Source organism: Cavia porcellus, unplaced genomic scaffold (assembly GCF_034190915.1).
Source record: "Cavia porcellus strain 051 isolate PalLab524CR breed Dunkin Hartley unplaced genomic scaffold, mCavPor4.1 scaffold_7, whole genome shotgun sequence".
Classification (NCBI taxonomy): domain Eukaryota; kingdom Metazoa; phylum Chordata; class Mammalia; order Rodentia; family Caviidae; genus Cavia; species Cavia porcellus.
This window is the reverse complement of record NW_026947490.1, coordinates 28,769,410-28,795,888: the sequence shown is the minus strand read 5'-3', so window position 1 is coordinate 28,795,888 and position 26,479 is coordinate 28,769,410. Positions and strand designations below refer to the sequence as shown.

At 52.4% G+C, this 26,479-nt stretch overlaps 3 protein-coding genes across 11 annotated transcripts in view; 1 reads left to right on the top strand and 2 right to left on the bottom strand.

Annotated features, from left to right (window-relative positions):
* Positions 1 to 9,309, bottom strand: Gpr32 (G protein-coupled receptor 32). Its single transcript, XM_023563223.2, has 2 exons — positions 9,107 to 9,309; positions 1 to 3,626 (listed from the first exon to the last, which is right to left on the bottom strand). Exon 2 carries the CDS (start codon positions 3,620 to 3,622, stop codon positions 2,537 to 2,539), a length of 1,086 nt encoding a protein of 361 aa, XP_023418991.1. The 5' UTR covers positions 3,623 to 3,626; positions 9,107 to 9,309; the 3' UTR covers positions 1 to 2,536.
* A 9,586-nt stretch (positions 9,310 to 18,895) lies between these two features.
* Positions 18,896 to 21,081, bottom strand: Clec11a (C-type lectin domain containing 11A). Its single transcript, XM_003465478.5, has 4 exons — positions 20,750 to 21,081; positions 20,317 to 20,536; positions 19,905 to 20,096; positions 18,896 to 19,550 (listed from the first exon to the last, which is right to left on the bottom strand). Exons 1-4 carry the CDS (start codon positions 20,894 to 20,896, stop codon positions 19,105 to 19,107), a joined length of 1,005 nt encoding a protein of 334 aa, XP_003465526.2. The 5' UTR covers positions 20,897 to 21,081; the 3' UTR covers positions 18,896 to 19,104.
* A 3,666-nt stretch (positions 21,082 to 24,747) lies between these two features.
* Shank1 (SH3 and multiple ankyrin repeat domains 1) overlaps positions 24,748 to 26,479 on the top strand; it is a 44,068-nt gene continuing 42,336 nt past the window's right edge. For 6 of the 9 annotated variants that reach the window (XM_063253199.1, XM_063253195.1, XM_063253198.1 and 3 more), the window contains exon 1: positions 24,749 to 24,891. The gene's annotated coding sequence lies outside the window, so the exon portion shown is untranslated. Of the gene's footprint in view, positions 24,892 to 25,843; positions 25,960 to 26,479 lie in introns of those variants that run through there. The other 3 variants (XR_010048688.1, XM_063253200.1, XM_063253193.1) reach the window with 2 other exon arrangements.

The following is a 26,479-nucleotide window of genomic DNA, read 5'->3' as shown; positions in this document are numbered from 1 at the left end:
TGTCCCGGCCCTTTTTATTATTTATTTTTTATTTTGAGTCTTGCTAAGTCACTAGGTTGCCCAGACGGGGCTTGAATGTGCAATCCTCCTGCCTCGGCCTCCCAGAATGCTGGGATTACTGCAGTCTTGGGCCACCACACCCAGCATGTCCTGAATTTTTAAAAAATGAAATAAATTTCTTAACTGGGACAGTTAGGAAGTTGCAACACGGCCTGTTTCTTAGATCCTCCCATGTTAAAGTCCTTAAGGAAAATAAGGATCTATGGCTCTGCAGGGGAAAGGCTCACGTTGGAAACTTTCCGAAGCTGCCTCTGGACACAGCCCTGTGGGGACAGCCCTGTGGGAACAGCCCCGGTGGCTGCGGTCTGTCCCTGGGTCCCCCGGGCCGCTCTCCCTACGTTGGTCTGCCTAGAACTGGAATGACTGAGGTGTGTCTGCCTGTCCCACGCGTGTACGGAGGGAGAGTGGGGCCCGCCTGTGGGGTGATGCAAATACTAACATTTGATGAGCGTGCTTTAAAGGCTATTCTTTCGCTTTGCAGTTGTCACTTTAACTGCAGTTTTGAAATGTTTCAGACGAAATCTTTGGCAGAAAAACGAAAGGCCAAACAACACAGACAGTAACATTCGGAATCGAGTTTGTGCCTGGTGCAGATCAGAGGCGATCGGGACAGGGGTGGGGTCATGTCGTTTTCTTCCCTAGCCTGGCAAAATCCTATGGGCGTCCATGCTATGGTAAATCAAGGAGTTCACCCGATTCCATTCTTCTCTTGTCCAGAAATGCGTGTCATATTGAAGAGTTTTCAAGCTTTCAAAAACGCTATTACAGCAGACTCACAAAACACCTGACTGCCCATCAACAGGAGATGGACCCAGTGCATGGGTCCAAGGGACCCTCAGCCACCCCTGCAGAGAAAGCCCGCTCAGAACAATTATGCATTTCTATGCCTGCTTCCTAGAATATGCAAGGTGTTAGGATTGGGTCCATGGTGTACTGTGTGTGTGTTTAAAGTGCTCTTGCGTGGCTAAGGGATCCAGAAGGTGACAAAAGGTGTAAAAAGGTGATGGATGTCTCCAGGGAGGATTAAGACCGGAAGAGTGTGGCACATGCCTGTAATCCTAGCACTCAGGAGGCTGAGGCAGGAGAATCCCCATGAGTTTGAGACCACAGATTGTTACATACGTGAATTCAAGGCCAGTCTGAACTGCACAGTGAGACCCTGTCTCAAAAAAGACCAGAAAAAAAAAAAAAAAGAACGAAAGCAAGAAATATCTTTTTACCATGTATCTACACCACTTTCAGGTTTTGTAAGTAAACCCCTTTCCCCAGTTTATTTCTTTAAAAGTAGCTCCATTCCTCAGAACACTCAGATGCCAACATTTAAGCCTCTCCTCACTCTCAGACATGGGGACATAGACGTCCCCCCTCCCTGCTTTGGAGGCAGAATCTCTCTATTTAGCCAAGGCTAGCCTCAAACTCACAGCAACTCTCCTGCTTCAGCCTCCTGAGTACTGGGATTACAGGTGTGCGCCACCACACCTGGCTTATTGGATGTCATCTTGCAAAATGGGGGAGGGGGAGGGAGGTGCTGACAGGTGGGGTTCTCAGCCCAAATCCAACCTGTTCTTATGGACTGGAGCAAGTAATGCAATCATTTCTGGCCTGGATGTTGGGGTTTTGCCTCTAGTGAGAGGGGGATTCACTGCTTGCATCGCTAAGAGCTGCTTCAGACTGCAGGTCATAGAATACCCAACTCCAGCCCGGCTTCCACAAGAGGAACGCTGTTGTCTCATTGCATGCGGACGCCAGAGGCTGATGCCATCCTAGTCAAGGCAGAGGCAGATTCAGCTGCTGCCACAGAGACCTAAACTAATAGTGGCTCCAACAAGTGAGCCTTTGCGCCGCCTGCCTCACGACCCAGGTGAGAGCGTTGAAGGACTGGCAGGTGACTCCTTGGGGACACAGTGACTTCCGATGTGGCTTGCCACTGTGGTTGCTGCGGCAGACTGCACAAGGGCTCCAGTTCTGTGTGCTGTCCTGTGCCAGTGCCCCTTTGCATTGTTACTTTGCAGGCTTTCCCATCAAGTGGGTCCCTCTCACCTGGGTCAAGACTGGACTTGTGACTCGCTCTGACCAGCAGCATGCAGTGCTGGGCTGGTAAACTCATCCCAGTCCAGATTGCTGATCTATAAAAATCACACAAGGTTATATTTTATGAATTTTGGTGATGTTTCTTACATAGCAAAAACAAACTGATACATCCACTATCTAGTTAAATAGCAGAGTGGAGGGCGGGCCTCTCATTTAAGGGCATTTCAAAGAAGTTGCTTTACCTACTTCCACTCACAGCTGATTGGCTGGAAAGTAGTCACATGGTTGTACTCCCTTGCAAAGGATATTGGGAAATGTAGTCTTTCTCTTGTTTTCATTAGTTCTACTTACTTTTTTCTGGTTAAACAGATGACCAGTTTAAGACAGAGAAGTCCTCCTATAAAAGAAGGGTCAATGGACAGTAGAGGAAACCTGGATGCCTGTACTACAGAGCTTTAGATGGGGAATTGCTAGGAAGAACTCCTGGAAGAGGAGGCAGGGCTTCTAGTGTCACACTTGTGGCATCCACCTGAAGGGACCCATTTTTCCCTGGGGGCTTCACCTCGGGGACAATATGAGCTATGAAACCCTCTTCACCAAACGCCCTGGTCAAAGTAGAAGACAAAGACTGGAAACACCTCTCTCGGAAATCTCTGCCAATGAAGACGTAAAGGAAGGGGTTAAGACAGCTGTTGAGGCATCCCAGGGAGAAGGTAGCCCAGAGGATGAGCATCAGCTTAGGGAAGAAGGGGTTGGTCGGTTCCACCAGTTTTTCCAGCTGGACCAGCAGCGCTATGTTAAACGGAAACCAGAACACAAAGAAAGCGGTCACCAGCACCACCAGCATTCTCTTCGGCTGGCTAGTGTGGGCCCAGCCGTCCCGCCGAAGCCTGGTTCGGATGAGGTGGGCACAGGTCCCAATGATGGCCAATGGCACCAGGAAACCCAGCAGGAAGTGAGAGACGATCACCTCCCTCTGTCTCCGCAAAGCCCTGGACTTCTCACGCTGGTCTCCACCTCCCCCGAGGCTGAAATTGAAGTAGCAGTGGTTGCATCCTTTGGCGGGCACAATGTCCCGGAACTGCAGGTAGGGGAAGCAGGCGGCCGCTGCCACCAGCCACACAGCCAAAGCCAGCCAGCTTGCGCGCCTCACGGTGCGGTGGTTCCGGGCCCACACAGGGCAGAAGACGAGGATGCAACGGTCCACAGAGATGAGGACCAGAAGGTAGATGCTGACGAAGAAGTTGAGGGCCAGAAAGGCCATGTAGAATTTGCAGGTCCACTTCTCCAGGGGCCACTGGCCACTCACCACGTAGTATATGGTGATGGGTAGGGTCACCAGCACGACGAAGTCAGCCAGGGCCAGGTTAATGAACCAGACGGTGGTGACGGTGCGGGTCATCCGGAAGAAAGTCAGCCACAGCACCATCGCGTTGCCCAGCGCGCCAATGACACAGGACACACACAGGGTGGCTATGGTCAGCGGGTAGAGATACCACACCTGCTCGGGCAGGCATTCGGAAGCATTCATTGTCCTGGAATGGGGTGATCATACGTCAGAACCCCAGGCTGCTTCTCACTGAGACCTGTGGTCCTCTCTAGGATTCCAACTCTTCACGTCCCCCACTGAATCATCCCATCACACCTTGTTGGTGCTATCTGTGACCAGCAATCAACCTAACGCAATCTACAGCCCAGTTAGCGTGTCAGTTAGGAAACCCGGGATGTGCAGGCTTGGAAGTTTCTATGCTATGGAAAGACATAAAAAGGAGGCCAGTTTGTCCCACCAACAAAAAAATTATAGACTCCAGACAAAATATCCCAAACCCATCTGTGATTTGAAAATACTGAGGGTGATCAGAATCAAATGCAAACTAGAAGCAAATCTACACTTAACGGAGAGAGACTCCAGGAGGTCAGGGACCTTAGTATCTTTGGCAAATGGCCATAATGCAAGTCCTACAGCAACCAAAAGCCACCTCCACAGCTGGCTTGGGGTGCAAGAGAACAGAGATAAGAGCTGGCAGGTTGCCCAGAAAGAGTAGGAGATGGGGGAATTGTGCAAGGAAGCCATAGACAAGGCGCACTCCCATGGCTGCATAGCTGAGATCTGTCCAGATCTTTGGCCAAATAAATGATGTTTATTCAGGGAAGAGCCCAGGAGACTTGGTGGTAAAGCAACAGCTGGAATTTGAAAGAAGTGAGCTGTTTCCTACCACAAGGAGCACACAGTTTGGAGTTTGAGTCCAGGCAATGTAGTTGCTTCTTTTTTTTAAAAGGCAATTTAATTAACAAAAATTATGTTTCAAAGAAAATTATTCCAACCGTAATATACCCTGTGTGATGTCCAGTATCTGATCTAAAACAACTATGCATGTGAAATAATAGAAATAAAAGTAAGTCAGATTCAAGAGAAAGTCCACAGAAACTAACCCAGTGATTGTGTAGCTACTGCAATACACAGGACATTAAAACGTTTAATAAAAATATGTTCAAAAACTTAAAGGAAAAGGTATCTAAAATGAATAAACAGTTTGAACATCCTAGTGGGAAAGAGAAGTTGTTTTTATAAAGAAAAATAACTAGAAGTTCCAGAGACGAAAAATGCAACTGAAATTTTGTTGGATGAGTTTCACAGATTGGAAGTGAAATCAATGAAGATACCGTAGATTAATGGACATTATCCAATCTTAAGGACAAAGAAAAACACAAAGGACAGTAACTATCTCCTCAGAGACCTGTGAGAACAATGTAAGTCAGTCTACCCTACAGTGGTTGGAACTTCAGCAGGAAAAAAAGAAAATGAGACAGAAAAATAGTTGCAGCAGGATGTAGTGGCGGGCACAATGTCCCGGAACTGCAGGTAGGGGAAGCAGGCGGCCGCCGCCACCAGCCACACAGCCAAAGCCAGCCAGCTTGCGCGCCTCACGGTGTGGTGGTTCCGGGCCCACACAGGGCAGAAGACGAGGATGCAACGGTCCACAGAGATGAGGACCGGAAGGTAGATGCTGACACTGAAGGTAGATGATTACACTTATAATACTCAGGAGGCTGAGGCAGCAGGATTGCTGTGACTTCTAGGCCAGGCTGAGCTACATGGCGAGACTCTGTCTCAAGAAAAAAAAAAAAAGAGGGCTGGGGATTTAGCTCAGCGGTATAGGCAGCTGCCTTGCAAGCGCACGGTCCTGAGTTCAATCCCTGGTACCGATAAAAAATAAATAAATAACCCCAAATGTACTAAATTTAGTGCAAGATATCAACTTACAGATTCAAGAATTTCAATAAACTCCCAGCAAGACAAGTAGAAGAAAATCACTCACAAATCACATCACAGTAAAACTGCTGAAACCCAAAGACAAGGCCACTCTGGGAAGATGACCCACTAGACACGGGACAATAGCAAAGTGCAAATCGGCTGACATCACAGAGGAGAGGAGGCCAGGAAGTGTATTTCTAAGCTTCTAAAAGAAGAACAAAAGTCAGTGTGGAATTTTTTTTTTTTTTTTTTTTGGTGCTGAGAATCGAACTCATGACCTCACACTTGCCAGACAGGCTCTTATGCCACTGAGCTAAATCCCCAGCCTATTGTGGAATTTGATAACCTGCAAAAATACCCTTGAATGAAATGAAGATGAGAGAATTGCATTTTCAGATAAATCAAACCTGAGCTCATTTATGACCTGGTGATCACAAGAAATGACATTTTGTTTTGCTTGTGTTTTGGTTTTGGTTTTCTTGAGACAGGGTCTCACTATGCAGTTCAGGCTGGCCTTGAGCTCACTTTGTAGCCCAGGCTGGCCTCGAACTTGTGGTGATTGTCCTCCCTCAGCCTCCTGAGTGCCGAAATTACCAGAGCACACCACCACGCCCAGAAAACCATCAGAAGTGTTTACAGAAGCCCCAGAGGCAGAAATGAAATGATGCTAACAATGATACAGATTTTAGGGACAAATAAAGGTCCTATTTTTTTAATGCGTAAATGGGGAATCAGGGATGTGGGGAATGGGCACAGAGGGGCCTCATGGGGAAGAGCTTTCAGGAGATTGTGATGGACAAAGATTTCTGGATTTGACCCCGAAAGCACAGGTGGCAAAACCAAAAATTGATCCATAAGATAACATCAAACTAAAAGGTTTCTGCTCAGCAAATAAAACAACCAACAAAGTGAGGAGAGAAGTTTCAGAATGGGAAAGAGTACAGGTCGGCTGCTAACTGACAAGGGAGTTACATGCAGAACACAAAAGGGAGTCAACTCAGCAAAAATACTCTCGCAGTATGCTTTTCAGGCTGGGAATTCAGCTCTGCAGCACAAGTGCCTGGCAAGTGCGAGGTTGTGAGTCTGATCCCTGGTACAAAAAACAAAACAAAACAAAACAAAAAACCAATGCTTTTAAAAAATGTATATAGCTGGGCATGGTGGTGCATGCTCACAATCCAGCACTTGGGAAGCTGAGGCAGGAGGATCCCTGTGAATTCAAGGCCAGGCTGGGCTACCGGTACAGAGACTCTTTGTGTCCAAAAAAAATGTGTTCAAATAGACATTTTTCAAAAGAAGCTTTACAAATGGCCAACAAGTACGTGAAAAGGCCTGGTCACTAATCATCAAGGAAATGCAGATTAAAACCACAATGAGACATCTTTCATCCCAATGAAAATGATCACTATCAAAAACATAAAAACAGGGGCTGCAGATTTAGCTCAGCGGCATAAGCGCCTGCCTTGCAAGTGTGTGGTCGTGAGCTCAATCCTTGGTACCGATAAAAACGAAAAAGACAAAAAAAAAAAAAAAAAAAAAAAAAAAAACATAAAAACAAACACAGGTGCAGATTCAGAGAAAAGGAACTTTCACCCAGTGTGGGTGAGAACCCATAGGAGCAAAACACAGGGGCTCCTCAGAAGGTGAGAGCTGGGACTTCTGCGTGATCCTACAACCCTGCTCCTGTGTCTGTGTCCAAAGGAAATGAAGCCAACTGAGACATCTGTACTGTCTGCTCACTGCTGATACAAAGTCAGCACAGGGTTCATCAACAGATAAACGGCTCAGGACAACATTGTGTATCTACACAAGGGACTATTATCAGTCACAGAAAAGCATGAGTTTCTGTCATTCGTAGCAACATGGACAGAGCTGAGGGGCATTAAATTAAGTGAAATACACCAGGCGCAGAAAGACACATCTCTTGCTGATATGTGAAAGGTAGAAAGTGGAGGGATAGAAGTAGAGAGTACAGAAAAGGTTAGCAGAGCCCAGGCTGGCTACAGAGGACAGAGAGGGGTAATGGATGCATACGGGTGGGGAGGAAGGATAATCTGTAATGTTCTATAGCACAGTAGGAATCTCTGGCTGCCCGCAGTTAATTGCACATTACTTCAAACCAATCCATCAAGAGGTTTTTGGAAGTTTCCATCCCAGAGAAATAGAAATGTTTGAGGTAACAGTTATGCCAATTACCCAGATATGATCATTACGCATTGTGAACTTGCATGTCACTGGGTCCCCCTCCCATATGTGCAATTACTATGACAGATGGTCAGCGAGACCATGTTAAGAATGCCAAAGATTTAAAGGCAGTGAGGATCTGGGGGTGGTGATGAATGTCTGTAATCCTAGCACTTGGGAGGCTGAGACAGGATAGTCAGCATGAGGTTGAGGCCAGCCTGGACTACAAAGTAAGTTCAAGGCCTGGCTGAAATACAGACTGAGACCATGTGTCAAAAAAACAAACCCCCCAAAAGAAAGAAAAAAAGAAAGAAAGAAATACAGGCAGTGAATAAGTGAGTTGTATAAATATTTGCAGAAAGGGCATGGTGGGCAGAAGTAGGATCTTATGCAAAGACCCTGAGGTAGGCCTGTGCCTGGTATATTCAAGGAACATCGAGGAGGCCAGAGTGAGCAACAGGGAGGAGGTGGGAGGTCAGTGCAAAGAGGGAGGAGGGGAGATCATCTGGGAGTCACAGCAGTTCTGGAGCAAAGGAGGATAGTTCATGACTTAAGTTTTAACAAGTGCCACGACCTAGATGGAGAGGAGCCAGGATGGAAGCAGAGAGGAAGCTGCTGTCCAGATCCAGGCGAGTGACAGGCTAGGACCAGGCGATGGGTGATGCTGAGCAGGCGTGTGAGGTGACTGGGGAGGGGCAGGGGAGGCCGCAATACTCCCAGGCAGGTAGACATTGGTGTCACAATCCACTGCGACAAGGAGGACAGCACAGGCAACAGGACCAGCCCGACGCTGCGAGCTTGTAGTGCTGTGGGCCTGGGGAACCCAGAGTGGTTACATGGGGAGGGTGGGAATGTGGACGCCACCGGTGCCTGGAGCCTGAGGACATCCCAGGCGAGCAGGTAGACCAGAGCCCGGTGCTGGCATTGCCCAAAGAGCACAGGTGCAGACATCAGGCAGGTGCAGGTTGAATCTGAGTCCAGCCCCAGATGCTGTATGATCCCAGGCCAAGAGCTTTCCCTCTCTGAACCTCTGAGAACTCACGGAGATGGGTGTACAGGGCCCGGGAACATCGCTGTCTTCTCTGCTTTCCATATGCAGTTCATCATGGAGTAGCCCCAAGAAATCCCCAGCATCTGTCCTTGGCCTCCTACCGCACCATCCTTGCATCTCAGGACCCAGAACCCCAGCTTCTGTGCCTGACCCACAAGTCACCCACCTTCTGCAGAGTTCACAGCAGAAAGCTATTTCATGCATTCTCATTGCTCTCAAGAGAAAAACAACTGCGAGGCCCCTCCATCCTCTCCAGAGCCCTCTTGGCCCTCTTCACCCTGGGCACAGCCTAGTCTGACCCCCCTGTCTCAATCCCTCTGACCACAGGGCCTTTGCACCTGCTGCCCCTGATGCCCTGAACACCCTTCTTTCCCTCTGCCTTTTGTTATTAAAGCTCCTTCTTCTGGACACATCAGTGCCAGATGCACTTTCTCCCCCATAGCTTTCACTGTCCACAGCAAGTACAGCTGAACTTGCAGCAGGGCAGAGGGGACAGGGCGCTGCTGTCGGGTTGTATGACTCACCTCCTTCTGCCCCACTAGTCTCTCGGTTCCACAGAGGTGAGGTCAGTACGCAGCTTATCCACCAGCAAGTAGCACACAGTAGGTGTTCAATAAAAGAACGGGGGGGGGGATGGATCCGGACCCGCCGCGCGCTGCCCCCAAGGGCAGAGTTGGCAAGGTGCAGTCTGCTTCTGATGTCTGTCCCCGCTGGCAGTCACCAGCTGCAGCCCAGACAGGAAGCGGCCAGCAGAGCAGGAAGCAGCTTGTGAGTGTGGAGACGGATAAGGGCCCAGGACAGAGGCTTAAGCAAGGGCCGCAGATTAGTATTGCAGCCTGGAAGTGGCCGAGATGCGGTTCTGATAGCCCGGCAGTCGGAGCTGGGCAGCCGGAGGCAGCCGCTGCAGGACCGCACGCCGGGTAGTTAGGACAGCGCCGCCGGCTGCACACACGGCTCTGCCTGGGTGTGCGGGGCCGGGCACCAGCTCTGTGGGGTGCTGCACTTCTGCATTGCGGGGCCTGGCTTACTTACTTCCTGGAAGGGTCGCTTTTCTCCAGTGCATCTGTGTCCCCAGAGCACGGTGACTCCATCCCTTCCAGGGAGTGGGTGTGCGGCCCCACTCCTGTTCATCTCCTGCCCTGATCTTCCCTCTCTGATGCCATCTGTGTTTCAAAAAGAGCCACCTCCCTCCTTTCTGCTACCTAGCTTTTCTTTCGCTCTTATTGGTACTTAGCGTGTTTTTTTTTTTAACGTAAGAGAAATGTGCTATTTAAACATGTGTGCCTGATTTATTTCACTTAACATTAGAATCTCAAGGTACATCCTTTTTCCTACAAACAACTCAAGCTTTTCCTTCTTTATGGCAGAATAGTACTCCATAGGGTGTAAATACATTTTTTAATCCATTTCTTTAACTGTGAATTATGCTGCTATAAACATGGGCATGCATGAATCCCTGTGATATGGTGACTTTAACTCTTTCCTGAAAGAGTTCTTGAAGATGTAGCATTTACAAGACCCAACTAGGCATGGTGGTACATGACTATAACACCAGCTTTGGGGAGGCTGAGGCAGGAGGATCCTCATGACTTTGAGACCAGCCTGGGCTACATGTGGAAACTCTGTCTCAAACAAAACAAAACAAAGCAGAACAAGATGCAAAGGGAAATAAATGCAAGATGTTAAAAAATACAGTGAATGTTTACATTTTTAAAATTTCATTACAGACACACTGCCACGAACATGCCTCAAAATGCCCTCCCTTAGGGCACACTCGCCCTCATCCTTCCCAGTGTCTGTAGCAGCTCTGTGTCCTCTTTTGTGAGTGTCTTTAACCTGCACTGTCGCGGCCCCTCAGTGCTCTGCACTGATTGGAGACATTTACCTTTCGCAGTCACTTTAACTTCGGGGGAGAAACGGAGGCCACACAGCGCCAGAGCCCAGGAACCAGGCAGGTGAGCACAGGGCCACTCTTTGACTTCGATCAGCATCGCGAATAAACTCAGGACATCGAGGTGGCCACAAAAAGACAGGAAAGAGAACTTCCAGAGCCGCTTCAGAGGCAGGATGAGAGTGAAAGCCAGGGTGGGCGTTATGAGGGGCATTAATGGTAATGTTTTGCTCTCATAAATCCTTCTCCTCCTTCTTCTTCCTCTTCTTATTCTCCTCCTGTTTCTCCTCCTCCTCCTTCTCCTTCTCTTTCCTCTTCTTCTGTGTTTTTGAGACAGGGTCTCCCTCTGCAGTTCAGGCTGGCTTTTGGCCCACTTTGTAGCCCACAGTGGTCTCCAAATTGCAATGACCCTCCTGCTTCAGCCTCCCAAGAGGATTACAGGAGTTCACCACCACACCCAGCTTCTAATAAATCTTTTTAAAATGTAACTGTTCCCCATATGTTTCGGTCGTATCATGGATCAGTTGAAAACCCTTTGTTCGCAATGTCTGGGACCAGAAGAATTTCCGATTGGGGATTTTTTTTTTCTTTTAGATTTTGGAATACTTGCCGCACATAGCCAGAGGTGACTTTATACACTATCTGCACTTCACCTGGGTCTTGACTTGGGTCATTCCCTGTGGTCATGTAAGGGATATTCCACTCCTGACAGCCTATGGGGGAACTCGGGGAGCTTTGAATGCTTGTGACATTTCAGACTGTGGCTTTTGAATTAGGGATGCTCCGCCTGGAAAGTGAGAATGAAGCGTTCCCAAGGGGAAGTCCTGCTCTCTGTCTGAAAGAAGCCATGTTAGGAAAACATCAGACTCAGGCAGAAGCAGTGACCTCGTGTAAGGACCCTCGCTGTACCGCTGGGCTGGCCACCCTCGGGTTCTCTGCACCCACCCCATCTAAGGGGCTGATTTTCCTTTTCAGGAGTTGGTTTGGTTTGGTTTGGTTGAGGTAGGGTCTCGTTACGTAGCCCAGGCTGGCCTTGAATTCAAAGTGATCCTCCTGCATCAGCCCCCGAAGCGCTAGGATTATATATATACCGTGCCTGGCTCTTATTTTTCTTGCTAAATTGCTAACTTCCCAGGCTAGATTTGAACTTTTAATCTTCTTGTCTCAGCCTCCCAAGGTCCTGGGATTACAGGTGTGCACCACCATGCTAATTTTGAAGCAAATTCCAGTTATCCTGTGATTTCTATTGTATTTCAGTATCTGCTATCATTTGGTTTGAGTGTCTCTCCCAAAGCTTCAAAGGCTTAAACTTAATCCCCAGTTTGAGATATTAGAAGGGGGAAAACTGAGGCCAATTACGGGGTTTTTTTTTTTTTTATCTGTTTTTATATTCTTTTGAGACAAGGACTCACTGTGTAGTCTAGATTAGCCTTGAGCTCATGGAGATCCTTCTGCCTCAGCCTCCCAAGTGCTGGGATTACAGCCATGCACTGCCATACCTGTCTGTTACAGAGACATCTTTCTAACCCCAGCCCGACTTTTATTTCTTGAATCCTCTGTTTTCTGTGTCTGTCAGATGAAATTGTTAACATTGCTTCTGTCACTGGGAATACAAATTTTTTCCAAGTCTATTTCTTGATTTATAGTTTTAGTATGAGTTGTCTTTATAGGCAACCTATTCATTTTACGGTTGTCAAATCTGTATCCTTACTATAAGGAAAAATGAGAGCAATTTCACTTTTAAAACTAAGGCATAGTTTGCACATTATCCCAGTTTCTCTTCCTTTTTTGGTTCAAATGATTGAACTCAGGGCTTTCATACTTGCTACATCTTCAAGCCTTTTTTAAAAGTTTTTTAGACAGGGTCTCTCTGTGTACTTCTACTGGCCTCAAACTCACTATGTAACTCAGGCTGGCCTCGAACTCTTGGCGATCCTGGTGCCTCGGCTTCCAGGTGCCAAGATAAAGGGTGTGCACCAGCATGCCTGGCTCCTTTTTCAGTCTGAGACAAGATCTTGCAAAGTTGCTAAGCTGCGCAGGCTGGGCTCAAACCTGTGACTCTCCTGCCTCGGCCTCCCAGAGTGCTGGGATTCCAGGCACCATGCCTGGCTACAAGTTGTCCCTTCTAGGGCCGGCTCTGAGTTCTCAGGAAACACGTACACCCTGCGACATTGTCCCAGATGAAACACAAAGCAGGTTACTGCTCCAAATTCCCTGTGCCCCTTTATAGTTCAGTATTTTTAAACATAAGAAGAATGGCAAAAGCCAGAGGACTGTGGCTATGATTCCTCTGAGGCACAAGGTTTCTTTCCCAGGTGATGAAACGCTCTAAAACTGACTGCGGGGGTGGAAGGGCAAGGCCGCGAGGGTACTGAGAACCTTTTCATCGTGCATTCTAAATGCGTGAGGCATCGTTTGTGTGGATCTCAATAAAACTGCCAAGTTCAAATTTAATGGCCAGTTTATTTAAAATATGATTATTTGTGAAGGATTCGTGTTCCTGTAATGGATAACACTCCCAACCAATAGCAGAAAACATGTTTGTGGTTTTCGGTATTTTGAAACAGGGTCTTGCTATGTATTCCATGCTGGCTTTAAACTTTCTATGTCACCCAGGTTGGCCTTGAACTTGTTGCAATCCTCCTGCCTCAGCCTCGTGAATGCTGCAGTTATAAGCGTGTGCCACCGTGCCTGGTAAGAGAATGCCTGCTTTCATTCAGTGATCCTGAACTCAGTGGCCATTATTAGACATGAAATCGACTCCACAGAAACTTATGTTCACTTCTTCGCCGATTTCCAGACGATTTCTAGCTCGCAGTGGGATTGTGGGTGGTATTTTTGTATCATATCTTTATTATGCTTGTTTACTGTGGGCGTAATGAAATGCAATTGATTTCATCAATTAATCTTGCATCAGGAAGCTCTGTGGATATCTCTATTTGTCCTGATAGTTTGTTGATTTACTGACTTTACTATGTATATATCATGTTCTCTATTCCCATCCATCTCTTTTTCCTTTTTCTATTTAAATAAAACTTTATTCAGGGCTTGCATATAGTTCTATGTAAAGTAGTAAGTGTGATGAAGACATTTGAGTCAGGGAAGGCTGCTAAACTGTCTGGAGTATCCACTGTTTTTTTTGTCCTTTTTTTGTCCCTTAATTTGCTAAGTGTCTTAATTTGTAATAATAGATGCAAAGTTACTCATCCAAATCAATTACAATCATATTTTCTTCTTGCTCTATTGACACTGTCAATTACATTGGAAGATTTTTTTAAACATTTTGATCCAGCTTTGCATTTATGGTACAAATCCTACTTGATCGTGGTGACACCAGTCCTACCGGATCAGGATTCAACAGAAAATTGAATAGGTTGCTGATTTAGGATTTTTTGCGTCTAAGCTCACAAACCTACAACCCTCGTTTGTGGTCGATGGCCCTTTTTCTGGACTGGAATCGGCTTGGGTTAGCATCTGCACATAACCCTGCAAGAAAGATCGGTGGGGGCTGGGGATTTAGCTCAGCGGCAAAAGTGCCTGCTTTGCAAGCAGGCAGTCGTGAGTTCGATCCCCGGTACCGATAAAAAGGAAAAAGACAAAAAAAAAAAAAAGAAAGATGGGTGGATATGAAATCCAGGGGGAACTCATGAGATGAGGAACCAGGTACCTTCCTGGTCTTAAAGTGTCTGCCCGAAGGTGGCTTATTAAGGAGGGGAAATAGCAGTTAAATCATGAAGGAGTGGGACACAGGGTCAGCTGGGTGTAATCAACACTAACGGCATCCAAAGGAACCTTTGAACATCAGCTGTGTCCCAGTGGCTGGGGTCAGAGACAATTTCACTCCACATCCCCTGGTGGGGAATAACCTGAATCATCCCAAGGAAACATCAAACCAACTCCAAATGAGGAACTTTTGTGTTTTGGTTTTTGGAGACAGAGTCTCCTTGTGCAGTTTAGGCTGGTCCTAAACTTACTGTGTAGCCCAGGTTGGCCTTAAACTCCCAGCAGTCCTCCTGCCTCAGCCTCCAAAGTGCTGGGATCACAGTCATGCACCATCATACCCAGCAGAAACTTCTAGTTTTTTTTTAAGAGGAGAAAGGATGCCCTTCCAAAATGTCACTCTCACAAATACAGAAATGTTCCAGATTAAAGGAGGCTAAAGAGACACAACAGCTAAATTCAGTACCATCGTGAGCAGCAGGGGGAACGACCAGTGTCGGTGTCGTGGAGACAGCTGACCAAAGGGGAAGACCGCCAGCAGATGAGATAAAAGGCTTGCACAAATGCTGCATCTGCTGGGGCTGATTACTGCTGTTATGTAAGAGAGTATCTCCGATCTTTGGAAATACACATGAAGGAATTTAAGGGCAGAGGGCTCTAATGTGTATGATTCACCTTTAAAGGCTTCAAAAGCCCTGTGTGTGTGTGTGTGTGTGTGTGTGTGTGTGTGTGTGTGTGTGTGTGCGCGCGCGCGCGCGCGCGCACTCAAGCTAGCTGGGACTGTAAAACCTGCCCTGCTGTTCCTCTACCTGTATGGGTAAAGCCAGCTGCCAAGAGAACAGAAACATTTCACCCAGGGATGGGCTGCAGTTGTGAACCACCCTCCCAGCCTCTCTGGGGGACTCCTGCTTCCTCCCAGGAGAGACGCTTGGTTTTCTAAATTACAGACTACAACACTGTTGCTGTTTGAAAGTATCTTCCTAAGGCTGAGGCAGGAGGATAGAGCTGCCTGAGCAATTCAGCAACTTAGCCAGATCCCATCTCAAAATTAAAAAGAAAATATTATAAGAGGGTCAGGGTCAAAGCCCAGGGTCCAATCCCCAGGGAAAGAGGACGGGGTGTTTCCATAAGAATGGAGCATCATGAAACAGCAGGGTTACTGTTTCCTGCCAGGAAGACTACAGACAAAGAGCTCCTGTCTCCACCCATGATTCAGAGTCTCAGATGACGCATTTCTGAGCCAGACTCCATGTGATCCCACTTCTTCAGGGGCAGAGGCAGGACAATCAGGTCTCAGTCTGGTCTAGGCAATTTAGTAAAAACCTAGGTCAAAACAGAAAAAAAAAGAGTTGAGAATGTAGCTCAGGGAGGAGGCCCTGGGCACCTGGTACCCGGGACTGGAACAGTTTCGTCACAGTGAGCCATGTGGATAACAGCACTGCATGGAACTGTGCAACAAGGCCCGGGGCCACTTTGCAGCTCAGACCTGATGCTGGCTCACTCATCTTCAACCCTGCTTCACTCTGAACCTATCAGCATATTATTTCTACTTTGCTCAAATTCTTCTCTTCCTCTAAACCCTATACTGGGGTATAGGGTCTACCCTTGTTGCCATGCAGCAACAAATCTGACTTTGTCCCTGAAGACTAGGGTGAGTGGAAAGGACAGATAATGACAGAATGAAAGCAGTGGAGACAATTACTAATAAAATCTGAATAAAGAGTATTTGTGGCGAGGCATGGTGCACACCTATAATCCTAGCACTCAGGAGGCTGAGGCAGGAGGACTGCCATGAGTTCAAGGCCAGCCTGGGATATATGAGTTTAAGGCCGGCCTGAACTACACAGAGAGACCTTGTCTCAAAAAACCAAGGAAAAAAGGTATTTGTGTTTTTCTGTCATTAAGCACATTATCTGTACATTTGAAATTATTTCTAAATAAATGGAGGTTTTCTTGGTTGTTGTTCTTTAAGAAACTAAATTGGTGTAGACCTGTGTCTAACAAACATTTCCAGGCAAGAACTTTTTTTGGTACCAGGTATCGAACTCATGACCTCATGCTTTCCAGGAAGGTGCTTATGCCGCTGAGATAAATCCCCGGCCCCAAATGATAAACATTTGTTATATTTTACATTGCAATTTAGTACATAGTCATCCACATTTTGAGAAATGTTCAGTGGCATCCCCTATGAATACTGACATTTCATTGACTTCACTTTTTAAAATGGTTATGATTTGCCCATGGGAATCATTTGTGCTCTGAAAATTTATTCTTGAAAAGACCTCACTGAGATAGTAAGATAACCTTACACTCCGAGGCTTAGGGTTTTTCTAAGCGTGGACAAGGCTCTGAACTACACTTCCCAAAGTACCTCGGAATACACCAGTGGGCGGTGAGGAGTCTGAGCTCTGATTGGACACTGAGAGGTCTGACCTCATTGCCAAGAGCGGTCCTCAGGCTTGCTGGGAAACGTAGGTGAGCCTAGGATGGGCGTAGGGAGTTTGGGAAAGGACCAGAGATGCCCAATGACTCCTGGGAAATGAGGGGCTGCACTAGATCCCCTGGGATTTGTAGTCCCATGAGACCTTGTGGACTCTGCTGCTTCTTTAGACTCTGTATAGGTAATGAAGCCTTGCATTATTAAAGTAGGATTGCACTACTCTGCTTGCATTATTATTCCTTAAGTAAGTCATCAATCACAACCAGCCACTGTGGCCTCCTCTAGTGCATGGCTCTAGCCTCACAGGTGCTCTTTAGAGGGACAGGGAGGGAAACCTGGAAGGGCTTCCTGGTGGAAGGGCCAGGATTCCCACTTGTTGGTTTGACTCAGGAACCAACCACAAATGCTGTGTAATACACACACAGCTCTGATGCATAAACATCCTTTCAGGCTGTCTCCACTCCCCACTGAGGGTAATTTTTCTAGCCCACAGCTCTATACCTGAGCTGGTACACAGAGCTTGCCTTATCCAGGAGGCCCTGTGGGGGCCTTGAGGAGCTATAGACCTGGCCTAGCTGGGAGAGGCCAGGGAGCAAAGGAGCAGCCTCACCTCAGACTCCCCAACATGGTCTCACACAGGAATCTTCACTCAGTGGGCCCCATGTGACAAGTGGTGCTGGGGACAGCTGGTCATACCCAGCCCCTGCCCATCTACCCAGTCCCCAAGCATGCCCAGCCTGGATGACCAGGGCTGGGTCAGAAGACAAGGGATACAAGAAACTACCCTCAACCCGTCACGGTGAGGGAAAGGGCAGGCCTTCAAACTGGTGCTCACCCTCCAGAAAACAGAGGACAGGGGAAGGCTCCCTGCATATGCCTGGAGAGGACAGTAACGGGTGAAGGTCAGGTGGTCCAGTGAGGGTCAGATCTGGGTATTGCAAAGTCCTTTATCATTGGGGTTGGGAGGTTTGAAACAGGGTCTCATTATACATTCTAAGCTGGCCTTGATCTGGAACTCATGGCAGTATTCCTGCCTCAGCCTCCTAGATGCTGGGATTACTGGTGTGTGCACCAGGCCGGGCCTTCTCTACCATTTTAGGAGGAGGATATTATTACCCCCATTGTACAGAACTGGGCATTTAGGGCCCAGCAAGGTTAAGCCCACTCAAGTCTGTCCAGTAGGCTTGTGCTTGAGGTAGGATTAGAACCATCGGGCCATCGGGCTCCAGCATGCAGCAAAGACCACTGTGCAGCTTCATTGACACATTCCAGAATGGATGCTTCATGAGGACTTCGATTGTGATAGGCACGGTGGGACTTATCAGTGTCGGCCTGATGTCTCAGTGTCCTGGATGGAAGCCTCCTGATCCAGGCCACTCCTCCCCTCCCGTTTTGCACCCTTGTGACTATAAGGCTGAGAAATGACTGTGTCAGTAACAAACAGTCAGTCCTGGAGATGACAGGGGTGGCTTGTTCTATGGCTCAGTGAGGGACAGGGGCAGAGACATTAGAACAATCAGGGTCACCTCCCCATTGGTGAGCTCCACGATCACATCAACTGTCTTTTCTGAAATGCTGAGGCTTAGGTCAGTAACCTCTGGGTATTCTCCCTGCCCCTAAGGACACAAGCATGAAAACTGGTGAGCAGGGAGAGCTTCCGTTCAACCGCTTCTCCAATGTTCGTTTTCCTGGCTTCACTTGCACATCCTGAGAGCTGCACAAAGTAAGGGGGACTGTGCACGTGTTCATGAGGAAACAGGCTCCGTAAAGGGAAAAAGAACAGACTCACGATTTCATGGGCAGAAAGTAGAAGAAGAAACATTCTGAGCCTTAGCTTTCTGTCTAGGAAAGCCTTTCATTTGAGTCTACTTGCCCCCGTGGGTTTGGAGACGAGAAAAAAATATGGAGAAATGCATAGTGTGTCTCCTCTCCCAGCAGAGCCTGCTGGGATAGTCCTACATGGGAAGCCAAGTTTGTGGCACACTAATATGAAGCAAAATTACATGCGCTCCTCCCTGAAATACCTGCCAGTGCACTGCAGTGACAGGACCTGGTTAACAGAGGCAGCAAGAGACCGGGTGGAGACCTTGGCACCTTAACAGTCCATGCATGTGTCCTCCATCATTCTAATCCTCTGGGCTCAAATATTAACCGTAAAAAGCAAGACAGACCAGGTACTCATTGGTCAGGGTCTGGCCTTCCCGCGCCCCTCTCCACCCCCAGCCCAGATGAAGGCTGCAAGTGCCCCCACTGCCCCTCAAGTCAGATTCCACAAGGCTTTATTGGCTCCTGTCCTAGCTACTGCTGGCACTTCCAGGAAAGGCAGGAGAACGCAAAGGGTCCTGGTCCCGCCAGAGCCCTCCCGGGAGCGCCCAGCCAAGCCGAAGGTGGGGTGCACTTCCGCGGCGGGCCTGAGGGGATGAGCGCAATTGGAGGTGCAGTGCACGCAGCAGGCAGACACCCCGCTCCCGCTAGAAAGGGAACTCGCAGACGTAGTAGAGGCGCCGCTCGCAGTCGTGGTCCCACCAGGAGCCGTCGTCTGAGGCCTGAGCCACGCAGTTCTCCAGCACGCCACCGTTGGGCTGGTTGGGGCTGAGCGGGTGCGGCGCAGAACTGGGGTGGGCGCCCGGCTCGGGGCTCGGCGCGCGGTGCCAGGCAAAAAAGGATACGCGCTGGCCGTTCTCGAAGAGGTAGAGCCCTTCCGCGCGCCGGTCGTGCACGCCCAGCCATACTGGCCAGTTGTAGGGAGCGAGCGCCGCGCGTAGGTAGCGCGTGAGCGCTTCCATCTGCTGGCGATCTGCCGGCTGCGCCAGGCTCCCGCCCCGCGCCGCGCACCGCGCCTGCGCAGCCGCCTGTGCCTCGAAGTCGCGCGAGAGCAGGAAGCACTTGTGGCCCAGGCGCAGCCCCTTCAGGCAGCCTGCGGGAGAGGGGAGATGGGAGAATGGGCGGGGTCAGATCGGTCGGGGGCGGGTAGTGGCGTGGCCACACTTTCCGCGGGAGGGCGGGAAGGCGGCTGGGTCCGAAAAGCCGCCCGCGATAGGGCGGGGTCAGAGGCGTCGGGGCGGGCCCAGACTATGGAGCGGGGCCACGGGGGCGTGGCGCCGGCCGAGTCGGTTCAGCGTGGCTGTAGCGGGGAGGAGAGTCTTACCGCAGCCCATCCTACTCTACCCGCCCGGCCTGCTACACCCCGCCGTTTTCTCCTTCCTGACCCTCTCGCCCAGGGTCTCCATTTCTCCCTAGTTCCCCACGTGTTCCGGCGGCGCGCACTCACCCTCCAGGCGGCCGTGCAGACGCTCAGCGCGGCCCTGCGCCTGCTGTAGGATTTCCACGGTGTCGCGGGTGTTGCGTACCGTATCCTGTAGCTGCCGCAGCCCCTGGGTTAGCTGAACCACGCGGGTATCCAAAACGTGCAAACGGACGTGCAACTGGTGCAGGCCTGTGTCTAGGCTGGCAAGACGGCCCACTGCGGGCGACGGACAGACAGACAGGGCAAGCACTTCAGAGAGCTGAGGGGATCTGGGGCTCTAGGGGGGGCACAATAGAGGGGGACCCGAAACTTGAGGAAGAAAGGGCCCAGCGGCCTAAGCTCCTGGGAGACAGGTCAGGGACGGGAAGTCTTGGGGCATGGGGGCTCCGGGCTGGGCAGTGAGCCAATAAAAGGACCCCCGCGGTAGGCTACTCACATACATAAGTGATGGCGTCCTCGGGGGTGGGAGAGGGGCTGGGGCTGGGGCTGGGGCTGGGGCTGGGGCTGGGGCTGGGACTGGCCCTTAGTGTTGCTTCCTCCTCCTTCTCTTCGTCCCCCTGGGTCTCCTCGGTCCCCCAGGTCCCTGTGTGTCCAAAAGTTGCAGCAGGATTCTCGGCTTCCCTGGCAGCCAGCAGTCCCAGGGCCTCTTGCAGATGCTGCGCGGGAGGGGGGAGGGGTCAGCCCCAGCCTGCCACCCACTGACCCACCCTCCCTTCTCCAACTCACTCCCTGCAGCCCTAATCCTTTCTCTGAATCTTCACCCCCACCCCTGTCCTCTGAGCCGGTTGCTCCCCTGGCCCACTTCCCTAACCCTGAAGTGCCACCTCTCAGTCCTCTCAGTCGTCTTCCCCCACCCCTCCATGGCTCACCTTGAGCATCAGGGCCTCCCTCTCCTGCTCCTCCTCCAGGGCATCGTCCCAACCCCCCTCCCACTCCTTCACTGTTCCCTGAGCACCGTGGCCAAAGCCCAAGAGATGGGGGACCACCAGGGCCCCGAAAAGCCAGGCTGCCTGCATCAGGCTGGGCTCTCAGCAACCCGAGGTCGAAGATAGCAGAATGTCTGGGGAGACGCTGGGGTCTCTGGGGACTGCTGAGTGCCCTGTCTTGTGGTCTTATGTGAGATCACTCTCCCTGGTCCCCACCTCTCTGTCTCTCTTCTGCACCTCCCCTCCCACGCTGTCTCAGTCGTTTGGTCTCCTCCTCCCTCCAGTCCTCTGTGTGTGTGTGTGTGTGTGTGTGTGTGTGTGTGTGTGTGTGTGTGTGTGTCTCCCCGCCCCTCTTGGCTCCCTGGAGGCCTTGCCTCTGTGGCCGGAAACCTCCAGCGTTCCAAAGCCTGGATGCCGCCTTGGGTCTCCCCACACCCCCTCTTCCCACTTTCCAGAGTGCACTTCCGCCTTGTTCTTTCCTCCCATCCCACCAAGGGCTCTGAGGGTCAGGAAGAGGATGGAACTGTCTCTCCAAGTGCTCCTGGGGACCACAGGCCCCAGCCTTGAGCCCAGGTACTCCTAGGACCAAGCAGGCAACGGTGGGATGCTGGGACCCCAGCCCTGTCCCTTCTCCTCTCCTGGCCACACCCTGAGGTCTGCCCCACACACTTCTATTCCTCCTCCATTCTTTCTCTCCTGGGTGCCTCAGCCCCTTAGCTGCCCCATCCCAACCCCCCCATCCCTGCGAGTGCAGTCTAGGGCAGACTCCCAGGAAGGGTATGTATGTGGCTGTGTGCACAGCCTGGAAGGTGGGGCTCTGTGATTCTGTGGCCTCACTTTACTGGAAGCCTCCTGCTGGCTAGGCCCTGGACATCGTGACACGGGGACTCCAGTACAGCAAACAGCTAAGACCCCAGGCAAGGGGACTGGCTAGAGGGTAAAGAAAGGGAGACAAGTGGCCCCAGAAGCTTCCCCAGGAGGTGAAATAGACAGATGTTGGGCTGGGTGCATAGGGACAGATGCAGAGAGGTAGAGAGCGCTGCTGCGCTGAGCTGAGCACTCAAGCGCTGCCTCATCCCAGCCTGGACCACTGCAGTGGCCTCCTCCCTGCCCTCTCTCTCCCTCCTCCTGAGCCCCTCCAATCCCTGCCGCTTGCCGCAGCCAGAGCAATCCTTCCAAACCATAAATCAGATCACATCACTCCCCACTCCCCTGCCCCTCCACCTTCCCATTATAAGCAGGAGAGAAGCCAAACCCCTGCCTCAGTCCTCAATGCAGCCTGCCTGGCTGGGGACTGGAAAAGAGCTGTACCTCTGCAAACCATGTCACCCACCCTCAGCCCCACCCCATCCCACCCCATCCCTCCACCCTGCTGGCTCCTCTGGCTCTTCCCCACCTCAGCACCTTTCCTGTGCTTATCTTCCTTCTGGAAGGCTCTTTCCCCAGATTCTTCTCATTTTCAGAGTCTCAGCTCCAGGAAGGCTTCCCTGATCCCCTTCTCTAAAGAGGCTTTTCATTCCACAAGTTGATTTCTGAAACTTCTCCCCCTTTTATCTTTTTGGTATAATTGAGACCAACATGGTCTTTGTTTATGTCTACCTGCTGCCACTGAAAGCAGGGACTCTCTTGTATCTTGCTGTGTCCCAGGAACCTACCTAGCACACAGTAGGTCCTCAATCAGTCCATCCAGCATGTAATGAGGTAGCCCTGCAGAGTGGCTGATGGTGACTCCAAGGCCTAGAGGCTTGAGTTGGTCTTGGGTTTTGTGCCCTGAGCCCTGAGTTCCCTGGGTGGTAGCCACAGTGGGGGTGGAGCTGGTGAGGTGCTAGGGAGAGGCTCAGAAGCAGGGGAAACTGGAGGTCGTGCCATACCCACTCCATGCCAGGCCTGTGAGTCATACAGGGCTTTTTCCAGTCTCAACCTGATTGGTGCCAAGGAGCATAGAGCTCATTAGCCAGGGATCAAGGGGCTTGATTTTCAAAGGAGGAAATTGAGGCTCTGGGCAGGGATAGCATGACACCCTGAAGATTCCATCATAGGGGCAGCTGGTCAAGGCTTCTGGCTCCATGCAGAGTAACAGCGTCTGCCCTCAGCTGCTGGGAATCCCAGAAGGGGCCTTGGAAATCTACACATGCAGCCTTCTGTTTTCTAAGGAACCATGGGACCATGAGGGCAGTGTGACCTTGGGCGGCTGCTCACTGCCTCAGAGCCTGGACATCCAAAGCCTGCACTACAGACCTCAAGAGAGACAAGGCCGAGGTGCAGAAAGGCCTTGTGCGCTGCAGAGGGGTATGCAGTATCTCACTGCTGGCACCACCAGGGGCAGCTGTTGTTTCCCCGGCCCAGCTGCTCACCACCTGGGCTGGTGGGTGTGCACTAAGTTAGGACCTCTCAGGTGAGGCAGGCACCTGCCCCAGCTCAGACAGGAGCTGGGGAGTCTGCGGCTAGAGGTGAACCCCAAGGCTGCCCCAACTGCTCCCCATAGGGGCCACTGGTGTTCACTGGTGACTTGGAGGAGGGGCTCACTCTCTGCTGCCTGGTTTCCCAGCATGTCCCATGTGTGTATGAACTCAGAGGTGGCCAGGGATAACTGTATGTGATGAATGAGGGTGTGTGACTCTGCCGGTGGTCTGGACCACACAACAGTGGCCCATTGAAGGCTCTGGAGCCAGCCTGCTGGATCCTAGTCCTTGATATCACCTCTGTATAGCTGGGTGACCTTGGGCAATTTACTGAGTCTCTCTTTGCCTGGTTTCCTCCTCTGGAGCACAGGGAAAGCGTGAGCCTGCCACACAGCATGTGCTCAGGAAGACATGTCAGCATCGCTGATCTAGGGGGGGCCATGGTGTGAGTGGCCTTACGGTGCCACCAAGCAGGTGTGTGCACAGCTGGGGATGAACAGTGTGATTTGTGTGTCAGAAGGGCACGTGTGTCTGCATTTGCAGGTAGAGAGTGGAGTACGCACACCCAGGTGTGTGCCTCAGTGTGTGGAGGCGAATTTTGCCCTGAGCTGCTTTTGTGTTCTGGTACAGGGGTGTGGCAAGGCCAGGTGTGTTTGTGGTCATGTACCCCAGGGGGACCTAGTGCACATGTGGGGGTGTCTGTGAGTCCCTGTGCCAGCTGGTGACTCTGATGCTGTGCTTTGGGGGGAAGTGTGCCCCACTTCAGGTGTGTCGACCTGCGCCATGCCCTGTTTAGTTCAGGTGTGTGTGTGTGTGTGTGTGTGTGTGTGTGTGTGTGTATCCATCCATCCTTCACATTTGGGGGCACAGGACAGGAATCTGCAGCCTCCATGTCACAGTCCAATTTGGGGATGGAGTCTGACAAGTATTTCTTGTACCCCACTGTGTGTAGAGGGGATAGGGTTCACTTTAGGCAGAAGAGCACTAGGGTGGGCCAGGTACCCTTAAGGGGTGGGATCCCATCCCTGGGGTGGGAGGCAAGCAGGGGTAGAGGACCAGAACCGAGGAAAGGGGTGGGGGGAGGGCAAGGGGAGGGGGTGGAGCCGGTGGCAGGCAGGGTGGGGGGGATGGGCGAGGTTTGGGGGCGCGGGGAGGGGCGATGTTTCCTCCGCTGGCTCCGGGAGGGAGGGGAGAGGGCGGAGGGAGGGGAGGGAGGGAGGGAGAGAAGGAGGGAGAGAGAGAGAGACAGGGTGAGGGAGACTGTGAGCTCGAGAGAGCGAGAAGGTGGCCGAGGAGGCGCGGAGCGGGCGCGGCGGCGGCGGCGGCGGCGGCGGCGGCGGCGGCCGAGGCCGAGGAGGAGGAGGAGGAGGAGGAGGAGGCTGAGCGCTCTGAACCCGGCCCGGAGCCGCCGGCCGGAGCCGGGGGCAGGCGCGGAGGGGCGCGGCGGCCGCGGCAGAAGGGGGGCGCGCTGCGGATGGCCAGGCCCGGCCCGCGGGGGGGGTGAGGTCCGCGGCCCACCCGCCCTCCCCCCCGGCCCCCGCCTGCCCCCTCCCCGGCCCGCTCGCCCTGCGGGGCGGTGGGGCATGGCCTGAGGGTCCCCTGTCTCCGGGGGGGTGGGGGGTGGGGGGAGGGGGGAGGGGCCGCGGGCGCCGCCGACCGGGACTCCGCAGCCCCGCCAGGCAGGTAAGGGGGCCGGGGCCGGGGCTTGGGGGAACCGCGGAGCCAGGGTGGCGGGGGAGGGGTGGGGGCGCCCCGGATGTCCTTGGCCCCATGCCGGGCTAGGGGCCTGGGTGTGCAGTGGGGTGGGGTGGGGCGGGTCGGGGGTTGCAGGCGAGGTAGGGAGCGTTGCCCCGAGTGATACTAAATTGGGTTACACCCTGGTCCCCCGTGCCACGTCCCAGACCGCAGCCTGAGGGGGGCAGAGCGCCCCCTCTCCCTGACAGTGCCCGAGCCCGAACCTGCGTCCCGGCTCTCCGAGCTCGGCGCCGTGCCCAGCCCTGCCCGGCCACTCCCCCGCCTCGCCCACCCGGCGCACCTGGGCTCTCCTGGATCATCCTGCTTCCCACCCGGGCGTGCGCTAGGCCCTGGTCACCTCCGCCCCCTTAGACCTGCCGGGCTCCTGCGTCCCTTCCCTCCCCGCCCCCGGCCCGTTCCCCATCCTCGCCTTGTCTGTGGTGCCCTCCCTGCCGGACGGCGCACCCCCTCGGCTCCCGCCCCCGAGTCGGGCGCCCGGGGTCCCCGCCCCCTCCCAGCTAAGGGCTCCCCCAACCCCGGCTCCTCCGCCCAGCCCAGCCTCGTTCTCCCCGCCTCGCTCCGCCTTCATTCATTCTCCTGGGCCCGCTCTCGGCCACGCCGGCCGCCCCCTGTCCCCCCGCAGCCTCTCAGGGCACCCCCTTCCCCTACCCCCCCACCCCCCCGCCGATTCCTCAGCCCGTCTCGGTACCAGCTGCGTGCCAGCTATTCTTAGCCGCGGAGCGTTTGATTCATGCCGCCCCGGCGGAGAGAGCCCGCTCCCTCCCTCCGGGCCGGAGGGGGAGGGGCTCGGCTGGTCCTGGGGGCTGGGGCAGCAGCGGGCCTGGGATGGGGGACCCTGACCGGCCTCGCTGTCACCCCATATGCCACCCCTCTCTTCCAGGGCTGGGGCATGGGGGTCAGCCAGGGTCAGCCGAGGGGGAGTGGCCAGGGCCCCCCGATGGGAAGGCAGCAGAATGAAGGGGTCCCCGGGAGTCTGTGGTCCCCAGTAAAATTGGGGTAGGTGGGGCGGCGTGCCTGCGCCCTTGGAGGGAGCGGCGGCCCTGATCACACGTGGGGGAGGGGTCCCAGCCCCTGCTTAGATGCTGGTCGCCCACAGTTCTTGGAACTCTCCTCCTTATACACACATTTTGTCTTCCCGTCCCCAACCCCCCCATCCCCACTCCCCCAAAGTCAGCAGTACCCTCCACTGCTTCCCATCTCCATGGCAACGGTGCAGGAGCCGGGCCTGGTGTAGGGGGGAGGGACCAGACCAGACATTCTGGTTTCCGGTGCTTGGGTGGGACTAGAGGGGGACAAGGAGTTGGACCCAACTTGGAAGGGACCAATAGGAGAGACCTGCAGGGATGCAGAGGTCACCCTGCACCCTAGTGCCCCAGCTCCTTGCCTCACCTCTTAGCTCCCTCCCTAGTTACCTCCCCCACCTGCTATGTCCCTCAGAGTGGCACCTCCAGCACCACCAGGCTACCCACCCCGCAGCCAGACCTGGGACACCTGGGCGGCCCACAGGTCACCTGCG